The sequence below is a fragment of the Mobula birostris genome, chromosome 19 (assembly GCF_030028105.1).
Source record: "Mobula birostris isolate sMobBir1 chromosome 19, sMobBir1.hap1, whole genome shotgun sequence".
Classification (NCBI taxonomy): domain Eukaryota; kingdom Metazoa; phylum Chordata; class Chondrichthyes; order Myliobatiformes; family Myliobatidae; genus Mobula; species Mobula birostris.
The window spans coordinates 39,510,060-39,532,558 of NC_092388.1; the positions used below are offsets into that span (position 1 = coordinate 39,510,060).

At 41.5% G+C, this 22,499-nt stretch overlaps 1 protein-coding gene across 3 annotated transcripts in view; it reads left to right on the top strand.

Moving 5' to 3' along the window:
- nkd2b (NKD inhibitor of WNT signaling pathway 2b) overlaps window positions 1-8,244 on the top strand; it is a 113,358-nt gene extending 105,114 nt beyond the window's left edge. For all 3 annotated transcript variants that reach the window (XM_072283461.1, XM_072283462.1, XM_072283463.1), the window contains 4 exons: window positions 833-980; window positions 2,512-2,596; window positions 4,089-4,216; window positions 5,831-8,244. In XM_072283461.1, the coding sequence (XP_072139562.1) occupies window positions 833-980; window positions 2,512-2,596; window positions 4,089-4,216; window positions 5,831-6,402 (933 nt within the window). In that variant the 3' untranslated portion in view covers window positions 6,403-8,244. The remainder of the gene's footprint in view (window positions 1-832; window positions 981-2,511; window positions 2,597-4,088; window positions 4,217-5,830) is intronic.
- Window positions 8,245-22,499: the final 14,255 nt, after the last annotated feature.

A 22,499-nucleotide genomic window follows, 5' to 3' on the forward strand; every position in this document is an offset into this window, starting at 1 on the left:
GGGCATTTCTGAAGTTTTCCAAATGTTCCTCCGTACTCTCACATCCGTCTCCATCAAATCATAATTGTGCACCGTCCCCTACTTGACAGATAACAGACATCACCACCGAAGTGGCCGCAATTGATTTTTTTCAATCTTTACCTTGAAGGTGTTTGAATATGACAGGTTGGAAATTTGCTGCAGATGTAGGAAACCATCAGTAGACCTTATTCAGTTGTTTTCGGTGTTCAACAGAGGAAACGTACACATACTTAGTCTGAGATGATGCAGTGCTGATTAATCTGGAGAGAAGAGGTTCATTTTTAACCATATCAAGATAGTTAAGATTTGATGTATGAAAAGGTAGAAACTACTTCCACATGTGAAAGAATCCAGAACATTGGGAATGTAACTATGAAATTAGATTGCTATCAGTCATAAAGTGCAAGGAATGGTAGAATTTGATCAAAGAGGTTATGGTTGCTTAACTAATTGTTAATGTCAGGCTATACTTTTAGTTGGAGTAGAATATTAAGAGATATGGGGAAAAAGTGGCCCACTAAATTGAAACTTATCAATGGTAATCTGGCTTTCTTCTGTTGCTGTAAGAAATCTCTGGCTGCCATGTTAAATTTAACTGTAATATTAATAAAATCTTTTAATTATGCCATCAAAGGAACATGCAAGAAACATGAAGTTTAAACAGAGTACTTCGTATGCTTTCAACTTTGATATATAGGAGTTGGAATTGGGCACATTTTCTATTATGGAAAGAAACTTCTCTGCACCAAAGAGCTTTTTAGTGTGAAAAATGAAGTTGGTCACCACCTGTATATCTGTCTTCTTCATATAGGACATGTCCAGCCTGATGCACACCATCTATGAAGTTGTAGATGCTTCAGTGAACCAGTCATCCACCAGCAGCAAGACCTTGAGGGTAAAACTGACAGTGACCCCTGAACCTCTTCAAAGGAAGAAAGATGGTCCTACCAGTGGTCAAGGTCAGCCACCTGATGTTTATTCATGTAGCATAAGCCAAGCACTAAATAGTTTACCTTGTCTCTTTTTTCCTTTTTTTGTCAGTGTTTGCTTTCATAACATGCTAGAGATTCCAATGTACCTCACTAATTTCACTACATTAGTAAAAATAAAGGTGTTTTTCAAAAAGGAAATCATGATTGAATTGATGTGCCCACCATGGCACGATTAATCCCACTGTGAGTTAGTCAGCATGTACTTGATCACGCTATTAACAAAATGAGAGTGGGGAGGGGGGCATTTTTGATTTAGTGTTTTTCTGGACAATGCAAGAGAGCGTGAGGCAAAAATGGATAGATTAAAAGGTGCAGTTTGTCTTTTCCTCAGCAAGAATTCCATCCCCTTAAGGGAAACCAGCTATATGAATGTAATGCACATCAGGGCCAGTACATTTTGGCCCAATTAAGTGGCTGTCCCAATTAGCCGAAGCTCATGGACATGGTTAAAAAGTTGCATTAAAAAAAGACAAGCTACTGTTTAACCCTGTAACAAATTGTCTATTTAAATGAAACACGGAGCAAATTAGAATACTACCAGTACTACTATAGTACAATAAAACTGTATTAGTTCCTAATAGCTAAGGATGGAGGAATTCATCCAGCATACCCTGCTGTGTTCTTTCGATTCAGTGTAAATGAATCAAATCAGTACAGAGACATAGTACAGATAATGGACTACTTTCAGGTAATGCTTGGGATGATTGCATCCTCCAAGTCTTAATTTTAGTTGCAACGTTCAAGATGAATGTTAACACCTTCAAGTTCTTTGTAGTTCCTAACTTACTGAAGTAGTGAAATTGTTTCATTTTCATTCTCTGCCATTTCCGGCATCCCCAAATGCTTGAAGGCGCAGTGAGCAAAAATTTTGAGTTGTCTTACTGCTTATTTCTCTCTCTGACAAAACTGGCTGCTTTTTGAACACACACACACAGCTGATGTTATTTAGAACTGTTCGCTTTAAGCACAGTATAGTGCCCAATGGCCACACAATTGCTTGTGACTGAGGCTAGTTAGAAATCGTTCAGCAGCCATTTCCTGTCCTAGTCAAACAGCATAGTGTCCCAAAGAAGCCAAGGGAATCCTGCCTATTTTCTCAATTAGTTGTTCTTTAAGATTTGTCCCAAATTAGCAGCTGTCCAAATTAACCAATGGCCCAATTAACCAGAATCCACTGTACTTCTATTTTCCCATCCCTCCTAACAGTCTCCAAATATGAGTTACTTATGGCAATTTATGATCACTTTGCTAAGTTGCTTCATGGTCACTAAGACCTTGATTGTAAACAGAAGAGGTTCAGTTTTGTGTACCTAGCAGTTAACAGAAAGGAGAGGCTATTTTAATGTTCAGAATTCTGTCCTGGATATCTTGCTCTCCTCCACATGATAAGCATGCGAGATTTCACTTGGGGGAGTTTGCTTCAGAGAGCTGTGAAGTAGCAAGCAGCAGCTGAGCTGCACGGATTTACGGACCGATTTTTTGCGTTTACATTTTGCAGATCGAGAAAGCAACCGGAGCAGAAATGAAGTTGAACATGTGGAAGAAATGAAGAGTCCAGACAAAAGGTTGTCTGCCCAGCTGAGGTACTGGAAGCTAATCCAATTCCTCAACGCTGGATCTAGGTATTACAGGGATCATTGGAAAGGGAGACGAAGTGGGAAAGAAACACATTCAGCTTGGGAAATGTTGAGCATTTAAATATGTTTCTGATTTCCTGGCAGAATATGGCAAGGTGAGGGCTTTTGAGTGGTGTGTTTCTGAGAGGCTGATCTTCTGATATGATCTCCCTCCCTGATTGCTTAAGCAGTCCTGCATAATTGGAACCATCTCCTCAATTTGTGTTACCAAAACTAAGAGAGGAACTCTGAAGAATTATCTTATTTTCTTTAACGGATAAACTTGTATCCGCTTTGCACGTAATTTACTTTTTATTCATCCTAATTCTTAATTCATTTTTTCCATTAAAGGGCATCCAAAGATGTTTTGTAATGTTTTAGGTAACTTTCCTCCATAGTCTGTGTATGTACGTATGGCTTTACAATCATTTTGCTTTGTGTTATTAACTTTATGCCCCTTGATTTGAATATGCTTATTTTTTGTTCTGTATACAGAATCATACTTTTGGCCTTCCAAGTCCATACTGACTGTCAAAAACACTGGTGTCTTGTGCTGTTTAGCTGTAGCCTGCCTGCCCAGTTTGCCCAGAACCTTCCAGCACCGCATCTTGCCATTCAGCTCATCTTTCCTTTGGTGCACCTTGAACGAATTATCCAGTTGGATTGGTTTTTGTTCTTTCCCCACATCCACAATCTTTTTCTAAAAGCTCGAAGTTTCCTATTACTGAAGATCACTCACTCCAAATCTCTCCAAATTGGATATCCAGCAACTTTTCTTCTCGTCAATCTTTTTAAATTGGGAATATTTTATTCATTTTCCTTTTGATCCTTTCTTAAATTTAGCATAATTGCCGAGATATTTTGTGACAGCTCCATTAATTTTAGTGTGTAACTCTTTCACAATTCAACAGATAAAATCTAGGGTGGGTGGTTTACGTTCAAACTGTAATTTGTAAAGACGCTGTTCCTTCAGCAATATTTACACTAGCTACTTGCCACGCTTTGATAGTCTCTAACAATCTGTTCCACTCAATTAACTATTTCTTCTCTTTAACAGAAAGAACAATAGGAACTAACTGCTTGGTGACTCTTCTTTCCTTAACACTGCTAGCTTCTGGATTCTTATTCATTGGTTGCTTTCCATTTGTTGTATTTATCTTGAAGGGACTCTTAAAGTACTTGACTGTTCAGCCTTTTTATGCCACATTTCAGTGGATTGGACAACTGCCAGGTCAAAGTTCAAACAAAACAACAGAAGAATGTAAAGAGAGACTTAATTTGAAGTGTAACGATGCATGTTCCAGGCCTGGCTGAGGAAATCCAAAACATGGCCAGTGTTTGAATTGAGAACACTGGTTCAAGGTTGAATCTAAACAGAACCCAGTTCCTATTATGTTGGGTGAATCAACCATAGAGTAATAAAAAGAAATGCCAATTTTGATTTTTTTTTCCCTTACAGAAGATACAACAGTGACCAGCAGCAGTCAAATATTCGTGAGCAATACTGTGTCGATGAAAACACAGAGAGGAGAAACCATTATTTAGACTTGGCTGGGATAGAAAATTATACATCCAAATTTGGACCAGGTATTGAATTAAATGGCAGTTGGAGAGAGCAATTTCTCTAACTTCTGGTATTCACACCACCACCCCCCTCTCTTTTTTACCATTCTGGTTACCCTTTCATCCCTTCTTTCCTCCCCTGCCCATCACCTCCTTCCCTTTAATTCATGGTTCACTGTCCTCTTCTATTAGCTTCCTCCTCCACCAACCCTTTACCGTCTCTACCTACCACCTAGCTTCTTGTGTCATCTTCCCTCCTCCCCACCCACCTGTCTTCCACTTACTACCTGCCACCTTCACCTTCCCCACCTTTCTCTGGCCCTTTCCAGTCCCAATGAAGGGTCTCGGCCCAAGAAGTCGACTGTTTATTTCCCACCATAGATGCTGCCTAAGTTCATCGGGCACTTTCTGTGTGTGTGTTTTGCAAAGTCCATTGATTGCTTCGAACAAAGAGAAATGAAAGTATTTAAGGTTCAAACATCAGTTTTCCAAGTGATTGAGTGAGTACACAAGTTCTGGATGGAGCAGAGATGATGACTCTTCCTCCATTATCTCCAGCTCACCCTGCACAACAGCCATTGCCCCCATTATTTCCCCTCCAGGTTGTTAAAAATGACCTTAATTCGTATGAAAGGACTGAAGAAGAATGTTATCTGGACATGATTGATGCTTCACTTCTAAAGATGAAGGAATAATTTTGCATTGCCAGTTGCACATTTCTTGATGGTGTTATTGAAAGGCTATCAGCAGAAAAAAGTGATGGAAATGCTTGGCTTACTAGCTTAACATCGGCAGATGGATGCCCTTTGGAGAACTAGTAAAGATGTAGCCAAAGTGGGGTAGGAAAGAGAATATTTATAGGCATCCGTTAGTCTCATGAGACCATGGATTTGCGCCTTGGAAGGTTTCCAGGGCGAAGGCCTGGGCAAGGTTGTACGGAAGGCCGGCAGTTGCCTGTGCTGCAAGTCACCCCTCTCCACGCTACCGATGATGTCCAAGGGAAGGGCATTTGGACCCATACAGCTTGGCGCCGGTGTCGTCGCAGAGCAATGTGTGGTTAAGTGCCTTGCTCATGGACACGACACGCTGCCTTAACCAAGGCTCAAACTAGCGACCTTCAGGTCACTAGACCGACGCCTTAACCACTTGGCCACGCGCCAACACTAAAGAGAATATAGAAGATGAGGTTTGTAGTAGGGAGGAAAGCAGATGAAAAGATGTTTATCCTTAATTTTTTAAAGTTCTTTTGAAGGATTCTTGGAACAGAAATGTTAACTCTGTTTCCCTTTATACATTTGCTGCCTGATGTGCTGAGTGTTTCCAACATTCTTGCTTCTATTTCAAATTACATCAGCCATTTTATATTTTTGTTTGTGTATTTCTGATGAAATAATCGTAGGCCAAGTCTTCCAGTGTTAAATATAGCTGCTATTTGATTACCTTGATAGTTTCCAGATAAGCCTTTTTCACTTGGAAGCAATCAAAGTTTCCAAGTCGTGTAAAGTCATCCAAACATCTGGCATATGAAAAATCTGAAAGAGGCTAATTTCATTTGATTATTAGTAAAAATGATCAATTATATCAGATTTCTTGTACTTGTCTAATCTTGCTGATTTTGCTTTGTCTCTTCCCATTCAGGGTCCCCGCCGCTACAAACCAGGCAAGAACACCACGGGAAAACCCCTCACTCCCAAAGCAGGTCACGATCCCAGGAATCGGAGACCCACAGCAGTCACCAGCGTCGATCGCAGCTGCTCCTGGAGCAGCCCTCTCCAACAAGTGGGGGCGAGCTGCGGCCAGGCGAAGCACACCAGCGACTGAAGTGCCAGGAGAAGATGCTGGGGAAGTCTCCTAAAGGGGTGGGGAAAGTTTCTGCTGCACCCGGCCAGAGCAGTGGAAGCAAGGCAGGTAAAGGTCTGCACTACCACTCCCAGCCCAGCCACCCGGGTCACGACCATTATCACTTCCAGCAGCAGCAGCAGCAGCAGCAGCACAACCACAAAAAGTACAGGCAACGAATAAAAGACATCCACTCTCCGCTGAAGTCGGCTCACGTTCAGCCCCTGGCACTGGAGCAAGAGTTCGTCCGTGACCTTCCACCGGTCATGTCAAGCGACGGCTACGTAATGCCGGTCGTTCAGCGACATGAGCACCATCACCACCACGAGCACCATCATCACCATCACTACCACCACTACCATCAGTCGTGAAGAGCCGGCAACAGCGGCAAGCAAGCAGGAAAACAAAAGCCCCCAGTTGTGGGCCTGTCCACATCACTACTGTACTTTGTACATGTCGTATGATGGTAGCAAACATTTTTGAGCTGATGCAATGAAGCAACAGTTGGGGACTTTTTTTTTCGTTTGAACTGATACATGTGCAAATCTCTTTAGGGTTGATAATCACTTTTATTTAATCCTCATCCCCAGTGCCTGCTTGACTGGTGTGAAACGTGCAGCTCCTAGCTACGCAGGGAACTGCCCATCACAAAGCACAGGCCTACTTTATATTTCTTTTTATTCATAATGTTATTTGAAAAATAATCCAAGAAGATTTGAAACACCACTGCCATTACTCCGCTGCGTTAAAAAAAAATATAAACGTCAGAATTTATCGTTTTAATATTAGCTGAAATGGACTTCCACTTCTCTTTACTGGACTGGAAACATTACAACTCGCTTGCTCTGTGGTGCTACAGATATGAGCTACCATGATGTCCCATCTCTATCGGAGCCATTAGCTCATTCCACGAGTCATTTAGTGAATTGCTTCCTCTGTCAAAGCAAGATTAACTTTACTGTGGGATACCAATCGGTGTTTAATGTTATGAACCAAAACATAGAATAGTCTATCAGCATGTATTAAAAAAAACACCATAAGGATGAATGTAACACATAGTAACCATTGTTAAAAATATAATTTATTCATATATTGATAAATCTTTTATTTTTAGTTATATCTTGCTAACATTATCAATTGGGTCTGGTTTTCATCGGGAATTATTTGGCTTTTTTTTGTTTCTTAAGAAACACCTCATAATTTTTGTTGTATTTCGTGTGTATGGCATTGTGATTGATTTCAATGCAATGTGCACAGTTTTGCTTTGTCTTTACCAGGCATTTACAAGAAGCTCTACACCTGTGAGGTCTGTACACCTTGAAGCAGTTAGTGATGTTATGCTTTGCGAGTAGGCTGCTAACACAGCAGCTCCACCTCTGTTCTGGTTCACCCTTGGTACAGTTCCTTTCACGAACCTCATTGTATTTGACAAGGGGGGTTTTGAGAAATATCTTCAGTTGTGTCGCTGTCAATTCTTTTTTTTTATTAAAATAAAACTCCTGGAGAAAGTTGAAATGACCGTTGATCAACCCAAGACCTAGAACAGACTATTTTAGAGACTGAAGCATGAGGAAAATCTGCAGATGCTGGAAATCCAAAGCAACACGCGCACACTGCTGGAGGAACTCAGCAGGTCAGGCAGCACCTATGGAAAAGGTAAACGGTCAACATTTCAGGCCGAGACCCTTCATCAGGACTGGAAAGAAAGAGGAGAACTCTGCCCGAAAGGGGACGGTCTCCGCCCGAAATGTCGAATGTTTACTTCTTTCCATTTCAGAAACTGATCTATGTGTTTTTTTTTAAAAAATGAGCCCCCAATCTAGATAATGCTACTTTTGCAAACCCTTTGCAATCTGTTATTCATTGCAAAACATTACTGCCTTGTCAAGATGCCAGAATGTTTCTGTACCACAGGTCATTGTTGAAATGTATTGAAAACTTGGTCACAATTTGGAGCTGACCCATTTGTTTATGAACAAAGGCAATATGTCACTGTAATACTTACATTCCAATTTTGTGTGGATTTCTCCCATATTATGTTGACAGTATTTTCCCAGATATGTTATTAAAAGTAGTCAATACCATATTGTAGTGATATTTTTGTAAAAGAAAAAGACCTTTCATAATAGTTCTACTTTATTGGACTTCACTGCGGTTTTTTTGTATAGTGTTGTATATGGACTTAATTAAATGCATTATTTATTTAACAGAAAGCACTGTGTTTTCATTTGGAATATAAAGTGCTGTCAGACTCTTCTGTCTTATGGTCTTAACTTGCCAGAAATTTCATACTACCCACATCTGGAGTTCTGAGCACAATTTTAAATCCTTTATTTAAGAACTGATGTATTGAAGGCAGTCTCAAAGAGAATCTCAAACCTAATACCTGCACTGAAAGGATGGTCCTGTCCACCGATTCAGATATACAGCACAGAAAGAGGCACTTCAGCTTACCTTGTCTGTGCTGACCGTCAGTTATCCATTTAAGGCTGATTTATACTTGTGTGTACTAGCTTACACTGCAGCCTACACAAGTGGGCTACGCCGTTGTGAGCATTTATACTTGTGCGTTGGTGTGTCTGTGTCGCTCTGCAATTCACCGCCAAAACACTAGTTGGCGGTGGGGTTTCTATGCCACTGTGAGTTTCTTCGTGTTGAAACTCAACATGAAGAAACTCAAACTTAAAACAATGGTGACTGAAACTGAAGGAGGGTGAGTGTTCTGTGCTTGTCCAGCCACTGAGAGACATGGACAAGGAAATGCATTTCAAATATTTTCAGATGTCAGCAGGTAGATTTGACGATTTAGTTCATCATCTCCAACCAGTTATTTCGCATCCGTGTACGCACAGTATACTCAGAGACTGGCAATCACCATTCGAGTTTTAGCTTCAGGTGGAAGTCAACAGGTCGTTGCAGCTAGCTACAAACTGGCGTCAAGCACAGGGTCCTCCATAATCTCAGAGGTCTGTAAAGCTTTATTGAAAGCATTGCAGCCAGAGTTCCTTCCCTGCCCTTCAGTCGCCAATGGGAAGCTATCGCAGCGTAGGAGGAAATGCGATGCTACCAAGCGGACCAATCACAGTTGTTGCGGTCTGCGTCGCCGCAACGCATAGTTAAATTTTAGGAGAGGTGCGCGTTAGGTTACGGCATAGGGTTGGCGTAGAGTACAGTGTAGGGTACACTGCTACGGCATACCTACGGCGTACATTTGACGCACAAGTATAAATCAGCCTTTACACTCATTGTACAATAACCTCACTTTTTTTTTCTCACATCCTTATCACTGCTACAAGTTAGATACTTGGAGTTTAGGGGGGAAAAAGCACCATCTTACCGAGATGGATATGATCCTTGGGGGTCGTATATAAAAGAGTGGTGTATTAAACTTTTTCCCCAGTAGTAAGAAAACCTTAAATAAGGGGTCACGTTTACAAGATAAGGGGATTGTCTTTTAAAACTGAGATACAGAAAAAAAACAACTTCTCACAGAGGGTGATGAATCTTTGGAATTCTCTACCTCAGAGAATAGTAGAAGATGGATCAGTGAAGGTGTTTTGAGGAGAAGGGCGATACATGAATGAGCATGGAATTGGAAAATCTCTCTCAGAAGAGATGGAAATCCCATTCCTCATAGCCAACTGCTCCTACTTTCTCTTATTCTTTCATCTTGACTCTGCTGATACATTTGAGCAAGTGAAACTTTGAGAGTACCCTCAGCTTTTGTTTTATTATTAAAGGTACTTGCACGTCACAATCCATGAGGAGTTCAACTTACAAACAGGAGATTCTTGGAAATTAATGGATTCCTTTCAGCTATCTGCAAACCATGATTTTAGTTGAGGAAGATTGTTAAACTAAAGCATTCTTTTAGTTTATTTTGTGTCATCATTGTATGTTGGAAATGCCAAAATTTAACTACCATTCTTGGTTCATCATACCTTCACTTTGGTGTGTCAGCAGCTCCATTGAAGTCGACCCTGTCAGGTCAAATTATTTCCCTAAAAGATGCCAGTGAAGCAGTCAGATTTGTGCTACCTCAACAGTTTATCTATTAATAATGCCAGGATCTTAATTTTCAGATTTTAAGAAAACTATTCAAATTCTCCTACTGCTTGTGGGATATGAGCAGCAGATTTTAGCCCAGCACCATAATGACATGTTCCTTGCCCCATATTAAATAAATAGATCTCAATGTGTATGTTCAAGCAATTGAAATCTTGTTTTTAAAAATAAATGTAAAATTGAACACTGCAAAGTCTGCAATATTGGAGGAAGATTAAAGGAACTGGAGAATGTATTGACCTCTTTTGGCGCAGGTGTGACCTGTACAAAAAGGATGGGTTGCACTTGAATCCTAGGGGGACCAATATCCTGGCGGGGAGATTTGCGAAGGCTACTGGGGAGACTTTAAACTAGAATGGTTGGGGGGGGTGGGAATCAAATTGAAGAGACTAGGAGGGAGGAGGTTGGTTCACAGATGGAGAGAGCTGGTGGACTGTGTGTGAGGGAGGGTGGGCAGGGGACAGACAATGGGAGCACTCAGACTGAAGAAGTAGGAGAGAAGGAAGAAAATGATAACAAAGTTGTTTGCACCATTAGGGATAAACAGAGAGTAAGAGGTGGAGAGTTTCTTAAATGCATCTATTTTAATGCTAGGAGCATTGTAAGAAAGGTGGATGAACTTAGAGCATAGATTGATACCTGGAAATATGATGTTGTAGCTATTAGTGAAACATGGTTGCAGGAGGGGTGTGATTGGCAACTAAATATTCCTGAATTTTGTTGTTTCGGGTGTGATAGAATCGGAGGGTCAAGATGGGGAGGTGTTACATTGCTTGTCAGATAACTATTACAGCGGTGCTTTGGCAGAAAAGATTAGAGGACTCTTCTAGGGAGGCTATTTGGGTGGAATTGAGGAATGAGAAAGGTGTAGTAATGCTTACGGGGAGTATTATAGACCACCTAATGGGGAGCGAGAATTGGAGGAGCAAATTTGTAAGGAGATAGCAGATATTTGTAGTAAGCACAAGGTTGTGATTGTGGGAGATTTTAATTTTCCACACATAGACTAGGAAACCCATTCTGTAAAAGGGCTGGATAGTTTGGAGTTTGTAAAATGTGTGCAAGATAGTTTTTTGCAGCAATACATAGAGGTACAAACTAGAGAAGGGGCAGTGTTGGATCTCCTGTTAGGAAATAAGATAGGTCAGATGACAGAGGTATGTGTTGGGGAGCATTTCAGGTCCAGTGATCACAATGCCATTAGTTTCAATATAATTATGGAGAAGGATAGGACTGGACCCAGGGTTGAGATTTTTGATTGGAGAAAGGCTAACTTTGAGGAGATGTGAAAGGATTTAGAAGGAGTCGATTGGGACAATTTGTTTTATGGGAAGGATGTAATAGAGAAATGGAGGTCATTTAAAGGTGAAATTTTGAGGGTACAGGATCTTTATGTTCCTGTTAGATTGAAAGGAAAGGTTAAGAGTTTGAGAGGGCCATGGTTTTCAAGGGATATTGGAAACTTGGTTCAGAAAAAGAGAGAGATCTACAATAAATATGGGCAGCTTGGAGTAAATGAGGTGCTCGAGGAATATAAAGAATGTAAAAAGCATCTTAAGAAAGAATTAAGAAAGGCTAAAAGAAGATACAAGGTTGTTTTGGCAAGTAAGGTGAAAATGAATACAAAGGGTTTCTACAGTTATATTAATAGCAAAAGGATAGTAAGGGATAAAATTGGTCCCTTAGAGAATCAGAGTTGATGGCTATGTGCAGAGCCAAAAGAGATGGGGGAGATTTTGAATAATTTCTTTTTGGTATTCACCAAGGAGAAAGATATTGAATTGTGTAAGGTAAGTGAAACAAGTAGGGAAGTTAGGGAAACTATGATGATTAAAGTAGAGGAAGTACTGGAGCTTTTAAGGAATATAAAAGTGGATAAGTCTCCGGGTCCTGACAGGATATTCCCTGGGACCTTGAGGGAAGTTAGTGTGGAAATAGCAGGGGCTCTGACAGAAATATTTCAAATGTCATTAGAAACGGGGATGGTGCCAGAGGATTGGCATATTGCTCATGTTGTTCCATTGTTTAAAAAGGATTTTAAGAGTAAACCTAGCAGTTATCGGCCTGTGAGTTTGACGTCAGTGATGGGTAAATTGATGGAAAGTATTCTTAGAGATGGTATATATAATTATCTGGATAGACAGGGTCTGATTAGGAACAGTCAACATGGATTTGTGCATGGAAAACCATGCTTGACAAATCTTATTGAATTTTTTGATGAGGTTAATAGGAAAGTTGACAAGGTTAAAATAGTGGATGTTGTCTATATGGACTTCAGTAAGGCCTTTGACAAGGTTCCACATGGACGGTTAGTTAGGAAGGTTCAATTGTTACGTATTAATATTGAAGCAGTAAAATGGATTCAGCAGTGGCTGGATGGGAGATGCAAGAGAGTAGTAGTGGTTAACTGTTCGTCAGATTGGAGGCCGGTGTCTAGTGGTGTGCCTCAGGGATCTGTACTGGGTCCAATGTTGTTTGTCATATATATTAATGATCTGGATAATGGAGTGGTAAATTGGATTAGTAAATATACAGATGATACTAAGATAGGTGGAGTTGTGGATAATGAAGTAGGTTTTCAAAGCCTGCAGAGAGATTTAGGCCAGTTAGAAGAGTGGGCTGAAAGATGGCAGATGGAGTTTAATGCTGATAAATGTGAGGTGCTACTGTTACGTACCCCGTAACTGGGTTGCCAAACCAGCAGAAATGGATCACTCAGTTGGAGTCTGGATTACTAGAACTAAGAAAGTTTTATTAAAGAAACAAGCAACACAGTACTCTAATTAAAAGGATAATGAATGCAACAGTTCAGCAATGATAAACATACATGTACACAGAATTCAGATAACAGGATCAATCAAGCTCTATCGTTGTCTAGGGGCAAATGACCAGTTTCAAAGTGACGCAAAGTTCAGTTCAGTTCGCAGTAATCGCTGCCGTGGGAGATGGACAGTGTGGGGGAAGGAGAGAGAGAGCAAAAACGAATGAATATTCAAATGGCTTCCACACACAGACCTTCGCAGTCAGCTGTCGGGCGAGTCCTTTGTGATGTCATATGAGGTCACCGACCGTGACCCCTCCGTTTCCAGATACGAACGTTTCCCTGCGCTGAACCTGGCACCCAGGCAAGGGTGGACACACACCAGGTTCCCGCTGATCGTGCCTTTCCACCCTGTGCGTTTATGGCCCGGTACTTCCCACCGACTTGTGAGAGACGCACCGCTTCCAGGGTCTTGTTACCTCGAGTGTCGTGTGTGTCCTGCCTTAGCGAACCTGTCCCTTTTTATCCCCCTGCTGGGGTATCTCCTGTCCATCACTTCAAACAGTTCAGGGTTCAAAGGAGGAGCCGCTCTTGACAGCTCCCTGCTTCTGTTACTCTCTCTCCCGTCCCTTCATTACACATCTCCAAATGCTGCTCCACTGTTTTCCTTATCTCTCTCTCTCCTGAAGACAGGTGGCAGACCAACTGCTGATCCCACAGGACACCTAACATCTTAATCTATGTGTATTCTTGTCACACTACATTTTGGTAGGACTAATCAAAATAGGACATACATGGTAAATGATAGGGCATTGAAGAATGCAGTAGAACAGAGGGATCTAGGAATAATGATGCATAGTTCCCTGAAGGTGGAATCTCATGTGGATAGGGTGGTGAAGAAAGCTTTTGGTATGCTGGCCTTTATAAATCAGAGCATTGAGTATAGGAGTTGGGATGTAATGTTGAAATTGTACAAGGCATTGGTAAGGCCAAATTTGGAGTATTGTGTACAGCTCTGGTCACTGAATTATAGGAAACATGTCAACAAAATAGAGAGAGTACAGAGAAGATTTACTAGAATGTTACCTGGGTTTCATCACCTAAGTTACAGAGAAAGGTTGAACAAGTTGGGTCTTTATTCTTTGGAGCATAAAAGGTTGAGGGGGGACTTGATAGAGGTATTTAAAATTATGAGGGGGATAGATAAAGTTGATATGGATAGGCTTTTTCCATTGAGAGTGGGGGAGATTCAAACAAGAGGACATGAGTTGAGAGTTAAAGGGCAAAAGTTTAGGGGTAACATGAAAGGGAACTTCTTTACTCAGAGAGTGGTAGCTGTGTGGAACGAGCTTCCAGCAGAAGTGGTTGAGGCAGGTTCGATGTTGTTGTTTAAAGTTAAATTGGATAGCTATATGGACAGGAAAGGAATGGAGGGTCATGGGCTGAGTGCAGGTCGGTGGGACTAGGTGAGAGTAAGAGTTCAGCATGGACTAGAAGGGCCGAGATGGCCTGTTTCTGTGCTGTAATCGTTATATGGTTATATAAGTAAATCTAAAAAGATGGTTGGTCATTGCAAGAATGAAGATGCTAATGCGGGGGGTATTAAGGTGAAAACTGGTGGATTATTTTAAACCACTGCTCCTGGCATTTTATCACATTAGCTTTCACATCTTCATTTTCACTGGGAGCAGTGAAGATTGCAATATGGCAGTTGATTTGAGTCTGGGCAAGCATTGGAAGAAGTGTAGATGCAGAGCATTGTGCATTAAGAGTCTGGGGAATAAGCCAGGTAATTGGTGACTGAAGTAAGTAGGACCAAAGAGGTAAAGAAGAATAACACGTAAATAATGGAACTTGCATTAGTGGGTTCCAGCAAGGAATAAGTTATTAAAAGCTGTTTTGCCCTGGTAGGCCTAATGACAGAGGCTTCCAGGACATAAATATTCTTAGCCCTGATCCTAGGAGTATTGGATGAAAATGTGGAAGTATAACTTGTGCTGGAAAATGGTAATTATTAAGTTCCATCTTGGAGGTGGGGCAAAGACTCCATTTCCATTCACAAAGCACTGACGTAATGCAATTTCCAGTCAACTGTAATTTGCAACTGAGGCAGAAGATTAGTCCTTAAGTATCACTGACACCTTTTTAAAAAAAAGATCAAAATCATGCATTTCAAAAAGCAAAGGTTTAAAGGAGCTCTGCATTTAATCTCTGAGGACCATCACAGAGGTAGATGGAAAGGATTTAAAGCCCGAAAGAGGTGGGAGGTTTGGATTAGGGAAGTCAGCTAATAGATGATAAGTGAGCAGCCTTCCTAAATTAACTCCGTATCCTTGGGCAATCCTTCAGCTTCTCATAAGTCCAATCACAGTCAATGAAGATGATAATGTAGCCAATAAAATAATATAGAGTAAAAAGGCTGTTAATTTGGGCATAAAACATGAAATAAATGGCCAGGTAATTTCTATTTTTTGTTAATTAATGAGACATAAGAGCAGAATTAGACTACTTGCTCCATAATGTCTGCTGCATTACTCCAGCAAGGTTGATTTGTTATCCTTTTCAACCCAATTCTCTCGCCTTCTCCCCAGAATCATTGAGATCCTTACTAATTGAGAGCCTATCAACCTCTGCTTCAAATATACCCAATAACTTTCATGGTGTTTCTTGCTTTGTGGCTGTTTGTGGGAAGGTGAATCTCAGGGTTGTATACTGCATGCATAATTTGATAATCAAGGTACTTTGACTTGGCATCCAAGCTGTCTGTGGCAATGAATTCCACAGATTTACCACCCAAAGTTATTGATAATAGTCCAATCACAAATAAGAGAAAATCTGCAGATGCCAGGAATCCGAATAACACACAGGAACTCAGCAGGGCAGGCAGCGTCCTGGCCTGCTGAGTTCCTCCACCATCTTATGTGTGTTATTGATAATAAATGTACTTTGACCTTTGGGTGGTGAATCTGTGGAATTCATTGCCACAGACAGCTTGGTGCCGAGTCAAAGTTCAATGTACATTTATTACCATCGTATACAGTACACAGCCATTAGATTCATCTTCTTGCAGGCAGCCACAAAGCAAACACGAGAGAACCCATTTAAAGAAAAGCCCTACACAAAAAAGGCCATCAAGGACCCAATGTGTGAACAAGAACAAATCATGCAAATAATAAAAAGTAAACAAATCGCACACAGAGCATTAACTGCAGAGTCCCTGAAAGTGAACCCACAGTCACAGAGCTGCTGAGGTGAGTGAAGCCGGACTGGGAGCCTGATGTTGTTGTTGTTGTTGTTGTTGTTCGTCCTTCGTAGTCGAAGATGACCATGGCTTCAAAGTCAAATGGGAGATTGGTGGCTGTGGGTCTGGAGGTGACTGAAGAGGCCAATCCGGGCCCTGAAGGCTCGCCCACATGTGGGACACAAGTGGGTGGGTGCTGTCGTGGCAGTGGATGCTGCTCGGGCCTTGCGCACAGCACGCTTTCGTTGCGCCTCGATAATGCGCCTGACTTCAGCTGCACGGGCTCTTGTGGTGATCTTGCTGCGCCAAGCTGGACGGTCGAGGGCAATTGTCTCCCATGTGTTGATATCGACACCCAGGCCTTTGAGGGATGCTTTGAGGCAGTCTTTGGAACATTTCTTCTGCCCCCCCGACTGAGCGCTTGCCCTGACACAGTTCTCCGTAAAGCAGCTGCTTAGGCAATCGGCTGTCTGGCATTCTGACCACATGTCCACTTGTCCACATGTTCAGCCCACCTGGCTTGGGCTTTCAGCAGGGGGGTGTAGACGCTGCAGAGCCCAGCTCGTTCCAGGATATCCGTGTCGGGAACTTTGTCCTGCCACTTGATGTGGAGGAGTCTGCGGAGACAGCTCAGGTGAAAGTGGTTGAACTGTTTGACGTGTCTGCTGTAGACAGTCTAGGTCTTGCTGGCGTAAAGGAGGGTGGTAAGGACCACTGCACAGTAGACCTTCAGCTTGGTGGTAATGCTGAGTCCTCTCTGCTCCCAGACATTCTCATGGAGTCTCCCAAAGGCGGCGCTGGCTTTGGCAATAGCTGGGCCACGGCCACGGTCATGGAGTCAGTTCAGTGCTGAAGCACTTTGGTCAAATTGTGCAAGTAGTTTTAAAAAGTAAGGAAAAACACATAGAACGTGATCTGCATATTCCCTGAAAGTGAGTCCACAGCTGTGGAGTGCATTTAGCACTAAGTAAAGCCTGTCCGAGAGCCTGATGGCAATAGGGCAATAACTGCTCCCGAACCTGGCAACGTGGTGCCCAAGACAGCTGCACCTTCTGCCCGATGGTAGCAGTGAGAAGAGAGGGAGACCAGTCAAACGCAGGCGGACGGCACTGATCACCTGTTCGTTTTCCGCTATCATTCTCGATGATTTCAATTTTGCCCGATGCTTTAATTGGCGCAGAGTAATGGAGCCGACCAGAGGTTTCATCTTCAGCCATCAGGAATCAATGCAGCCACCCCTAGCGATGGCCACTACAACTGTAACTGCACCCTCCACTATCGTCCACGCAGAATTCCCCAGGAGATCGCAAAAGTGCCAAATCCTTTAGTCAGCTCAAAAATGCATCCTGAAAAGGGAAATTACAGGCTGCAATCAATCACCGTTCAGAAGAAGTACATGTTAGAAGAATCAGATTTATTAATACCAGCATGTGAGGTAAAATTTGTTAACTTAGCAGCAGCAGTTCAATGGAATACATAATAAAGCAGAAGAAAAAAATGAATAATAAATAAGTAAATCAATTACAGTATATGTATATTGAACAGATTAAAAATCATGCAAAAACAAATAACATATATTTTTAACAGTGAGCTAGTGTCCAAGGGTTCAATGTCCATTTAGGGATCGGATATCAGAGGGGAAGAAGCTGTTCCTAAATTGCTGAGTGTGTGCCTTCAGGCTTCTGTACCTCCTACCCGATGGTAACAGTGAGAAAAGGGCATGCCCTGGGTGCTGGAGGTCCTTAATAATGGACGCTGCCTTTCTGAGACATCGCTCCTTGAAGATGTCCTGGGTACTTTGTAGGCTAGTACCCAAAATGGAGAAGAAGAAGAAGAGTATCTAGTTGTTTCATGAGCTGTCTGCCAAAATGTCACTGTTGGTCACTGCCACCATCTTGGAAGCTAATGTCTACTCATTATACTAGTCCTTGTTTTTTTTGATTGATACTATTTGTCCAGCTGAGAGCATATAAAGCAACAGCTCAGATAAAAGGTGACATCTTCAGTATTGCAGCTCTCTCTGCCTGTAGTGGACTGCGGATTCAACCCAGGATTTAGTGCTGAAGTCCCTTGATGTGCCCCATACCCTTGACATTGAAATAGGCTGAACAAAGGTTTCTGTCTAGACCTGAATAGAGGCGTTCTTGTTAACTTCGTTAGCTCATTGCCATTGGAATTTGAGGGCTTATTTACTCCAAGCCTTCAGATCAGAATTTATTTGGGGCTCCCGAGTTTGAGCATAGCAACCTTTACTCCAGTTGTTGAGAAACTGAATGAGGGTCAACAATCTAAAACTGCCGTAGAGTAAGAGGAAAGAGTTTGGGCAAGTTTTTCTATGCGGAGGTTGTTGGAATGAGGAATGTTTTGCCATTGGGAGTATTTGAGACAGGCACCGTTTGCATTTTTTGAGAAAGATTGGATAAATATTTGAAGCCGAGGATGTGGGTTTGTTTTAGATTGTTCTAACAGTCACAGCTACAATGGGCCGAGCAACCTCTTCCTGTGCTGCAAAAATAATTAGTTTCTTAAAAAGTTTGAAATTACAGACTTTCACAACCAGAAGCCTTCCCATTTCCCATTGTTTTTTCACAGTGGGTCGGTAACAGGATGTGTAGATTTAAATTACAACATGCAAAAGAAAACATCCCCTTTTATTTAGTGGGCCCACCCAGGGTGAAATTCAAAGATTTTCCCCAAAGCCTCTCTGGTTTTGGAAAATTTGGATTTTAGATGTTATAAATTAGAGATCAGACTGCTGGGAATCTACATCTTTGCCAAATTATGGTAACTATGCTCTTGATTCCACTAAACAGTTTTACCTTGAACCAGTTGGCAGCCCCTCATTTAAACTATAATTCTCAGCACTGAGCACTGGGATATTGCCCATTTAACCCTTCAGTTAACCCATCATTAACTTCATTGCTCAATTTCCATATCCTGAGCTGCTCCAAGAAGTAGATAAATGTTATAACCTGATCTTCTCAGCTTCTCTTTTGGGGACAAGTCAATAAGTTAACCTCATAAACTCTAACATCTTTCTAAGATCATTTGGAAGAGGGAGAAAACCATGAAAGACTGGTTGAACAAAGATGTGGAAAAGCATCTTGATTTTATCACATGCTGCCCAGGATACTCATTTAAATATCACACGCAAAGTGCTGGAGAACTCAGTAGGCCAGGCAGCATCTATGGAAAAGAGTAATTTCAACATCTCGAGCCAAGGCCCTTCATCAGGACTGGAAAGAAAACAGCATTTTAAGTCTTTTGCGTCAATCTTTCACACTCTGTTCATAATCTTAAAGGAAAGGTTCAACCTCCTGAGGTTTTATCATTCACTTCAGATGTAAAATCAAAGAACCAAGTAACCAATTCAAAAGCACCATTCAAATAAGTGCAAAGAAATTTTCACAGTGCCAGGGCCAATATCTATCTCTCACCATACATCCCTGAAACAGATCACATGCTAGGTTCGATAGCCCTTGGAGACAAACTCAGGATTTTATAGCTAGTGACTGCTTTTTACTTCTCATACAGCCAACATCCCAGCTTGGCGCTGCTGCTGACTGCCATGTCTGCTGTGTGCATCCAATGCTAACCATGTAGAAGCCTCTCAGCAGGAGCCAATGACACATCTGGGCTAAGGCTAAAGGCAACCTGCTCCTAAAGTGGAGATGCATTATTATTGACTTGGACATTAATGACAAAACTTGGGCCGAAAGCCATAACAGAGTGCGTGTGCAGGGGGAAAGAGATGTGGATTATTGAGGGGGGTCAGAAAGTTCTCCAAAGCTAATGGACACAGGTAGCCATTGAAGGGCAATTTGAAGGCAGATATGAAGTCTAAAAACTTGACGTGAGGTTGAAGTCTATGAAAATATCTGCACATTCCATTGCCATCTTCACTCACCAGGCTGTGTATAAGTCAAGAATCATTCCTACATAGCAAAGTTTTGCCCTTACCCCTATGGTCCTGCCACCACAGCAAGCCCCACACCTCGTCCTCACAGGTGGCACATACAGCCTGCTGTTCAGCCAAGACAAGTGCATTCCCGAGACTGCAGCACGGTCCTCTATGCACTGCTCCCTCTCTCTTGCGGGTCTTTGTAAAGTACACCTAGAAATGACACTAATGATGCCATTGGGACAAAGGTCTTCGTATGTCCGTCCCCCTTTCCTGTGTCTTTCGTGCACTCTCTCTCTCTTCCCTTCACCATACCCACCCCACCCCCAACTCAGCTGACGCTCGCTACCATTGAACTGACTGGTGCTGATTTCCCAGCCGTGGTAGAGTCACTTTTTGTTCTCATACCTGGCCCTCCTTACTATTCCGCTAGCCCCATATCCCAGAACCTCGTCCAATTTACAAAGCCAGAATGGGATGTAGTCAATGCGGCCTCTCACTAACACTGAAGCGTTTACTCCTTTGGGCAAATTAGATACACAGTGATCTCATCAATATGGTATTGGATATAAACTTAGTCACAAATACTTAGACACTGCTTTGCAACCATCAGAAAGCATACTGTAAAATGAGTTGACTGGTGGTTACTTTACTGCTGTTTTTGGGGAAGGTAACTCTCAAATTTCCATATAATGGTGATTACACTTTACTAGTTATGAAGTACTTCTGGATGGTCATAGTAGTTCAAGCTTCTTTAATTCATTTGTTGCATGAAGTTTGAGCTTTTGATCTGATTTTGTTCCATTTGTTGCTTTTTCACCTGGAGTAAAATCCAATCTGTGGTTTAAGTCTAAATGGAACAGTGAACTCAAGCTCAAAATTAGTACATCACCAACTGAGCGGAAAACCAATAAAGTTGGTGCAGTTGGGAAAAACCTGATTTCTGGCCCTTGCTCTACGATGTTTGTTGTAATCCATTTTAACATAATAGCAGCCTTATTTTCAAACTACAAGATCTCCACTTCCAATAAGTATGTCACCAGAGACACTGGCTAACATGATAATTAAGTGAGACACTCCCATAAAGGGTATATTTTTCCTTTGTTCTGCTTATTCCAGTGATTGGTGACTTTCATTAGTGTGCTTAGCTGGAAAATGTCAATATGTTCAGTGCCACAGTCTATTCCTGCTCCATAAACAACTGATTTTCCGTAAGGCCTTTCGAATCTAGCGGCAACTTACAGTAAATTATCTGTGAGAACTCTTTGTTCAGAACTTTTATGCACAATTTCATTAGTTTTCTCAAAGGTGAATTGTCACCCCACTTAAGCTTAACCTTCACCATATTGTCTTTGTTACAGGGTGAGGAGGAGGCGGGACTGACTTACACTCTCCAAGAAGGTTAATCTTTTGTCTGTATCCATGAGAAAAGAGTTTGTAACTTTTAAAAGTAAAGATTGGCAAGAAGAGCTTTCTGGGTAACATAACTGGGTGGGTGGGAGTAGGGAGGCTGGAGACAGGAAGTTTAGTTGCTAAACTTCTATGAATACTTTAAACTATAGTTGGCAGACCTTCCTACAAAGAAGGGAACTATAAACGGATTCAAAATGTACTGCTTCACCAAAGGATTTTCTGAGCCACTCTTGCCAAAAGGCCTGCTTTTGTGCAGTAATCGACCTGCAATTCTGTACTGAATTTGCTCAGTTCCTTTAGATTTATAGTGGGAGGTCATAATTATGCAGTCATTCCATTAGCATTGCGTCTGTGAGCTTATTGTGTGCAAATTGGTTGTCATATTTCCTGCACTTAGCAAAAACAACATTTCAAAATACCCTGTATGCTGCAAAAATTTCATTTTAAAAGATACCATATAAGTGCATGTTCTTCCTTGGCAGTAATAATTAGTGTTTAGACATATTTTCATTCAGGAAATTAAACGGGTAGAGCTAACAATTGCAAAGTGGTTAGTTACTATATTGCCTAAGGAAATCTTGAACCCGAAACCAGGGATGAAGTTCAAAGTGCATATAGATTGCACATTTTCAATCTTACCATGTCATGATGTCTAGAAGTCAGTGAAGAATTGGATGAAAGGATCATCACTGAATCATAGCTAATTCTTCAAAAGTAAATCCTTTACTTGTGTTATAGGAAGGTCAGTCCACAAGTGACAGGTTTACATCTCAAAAGTAATTTGAAGGTCTGTCCCATTGTATCTGATGTCAATAATTGATATTGAGCACTGGGAGAAGGGGATGGGAGAATTGGTATTGTTTTGCTGTGTCCGGCATGCACTTAATTGTGATAAATGACCCCCGTCTATGTTGTGATAAGTAAGATAAGATAAAAATAAGACTATTTATCCCAAAGGAAATTATTGTTGCAAGGTTGCTCAGTCAGAAGTATATACTTTAAAATAAAAAATGTGAGCATTGAGATACAAAAGAAAATACAAAATGTACATTAAAAAGTAACATGCAAAATATAGCTATGCAATGAA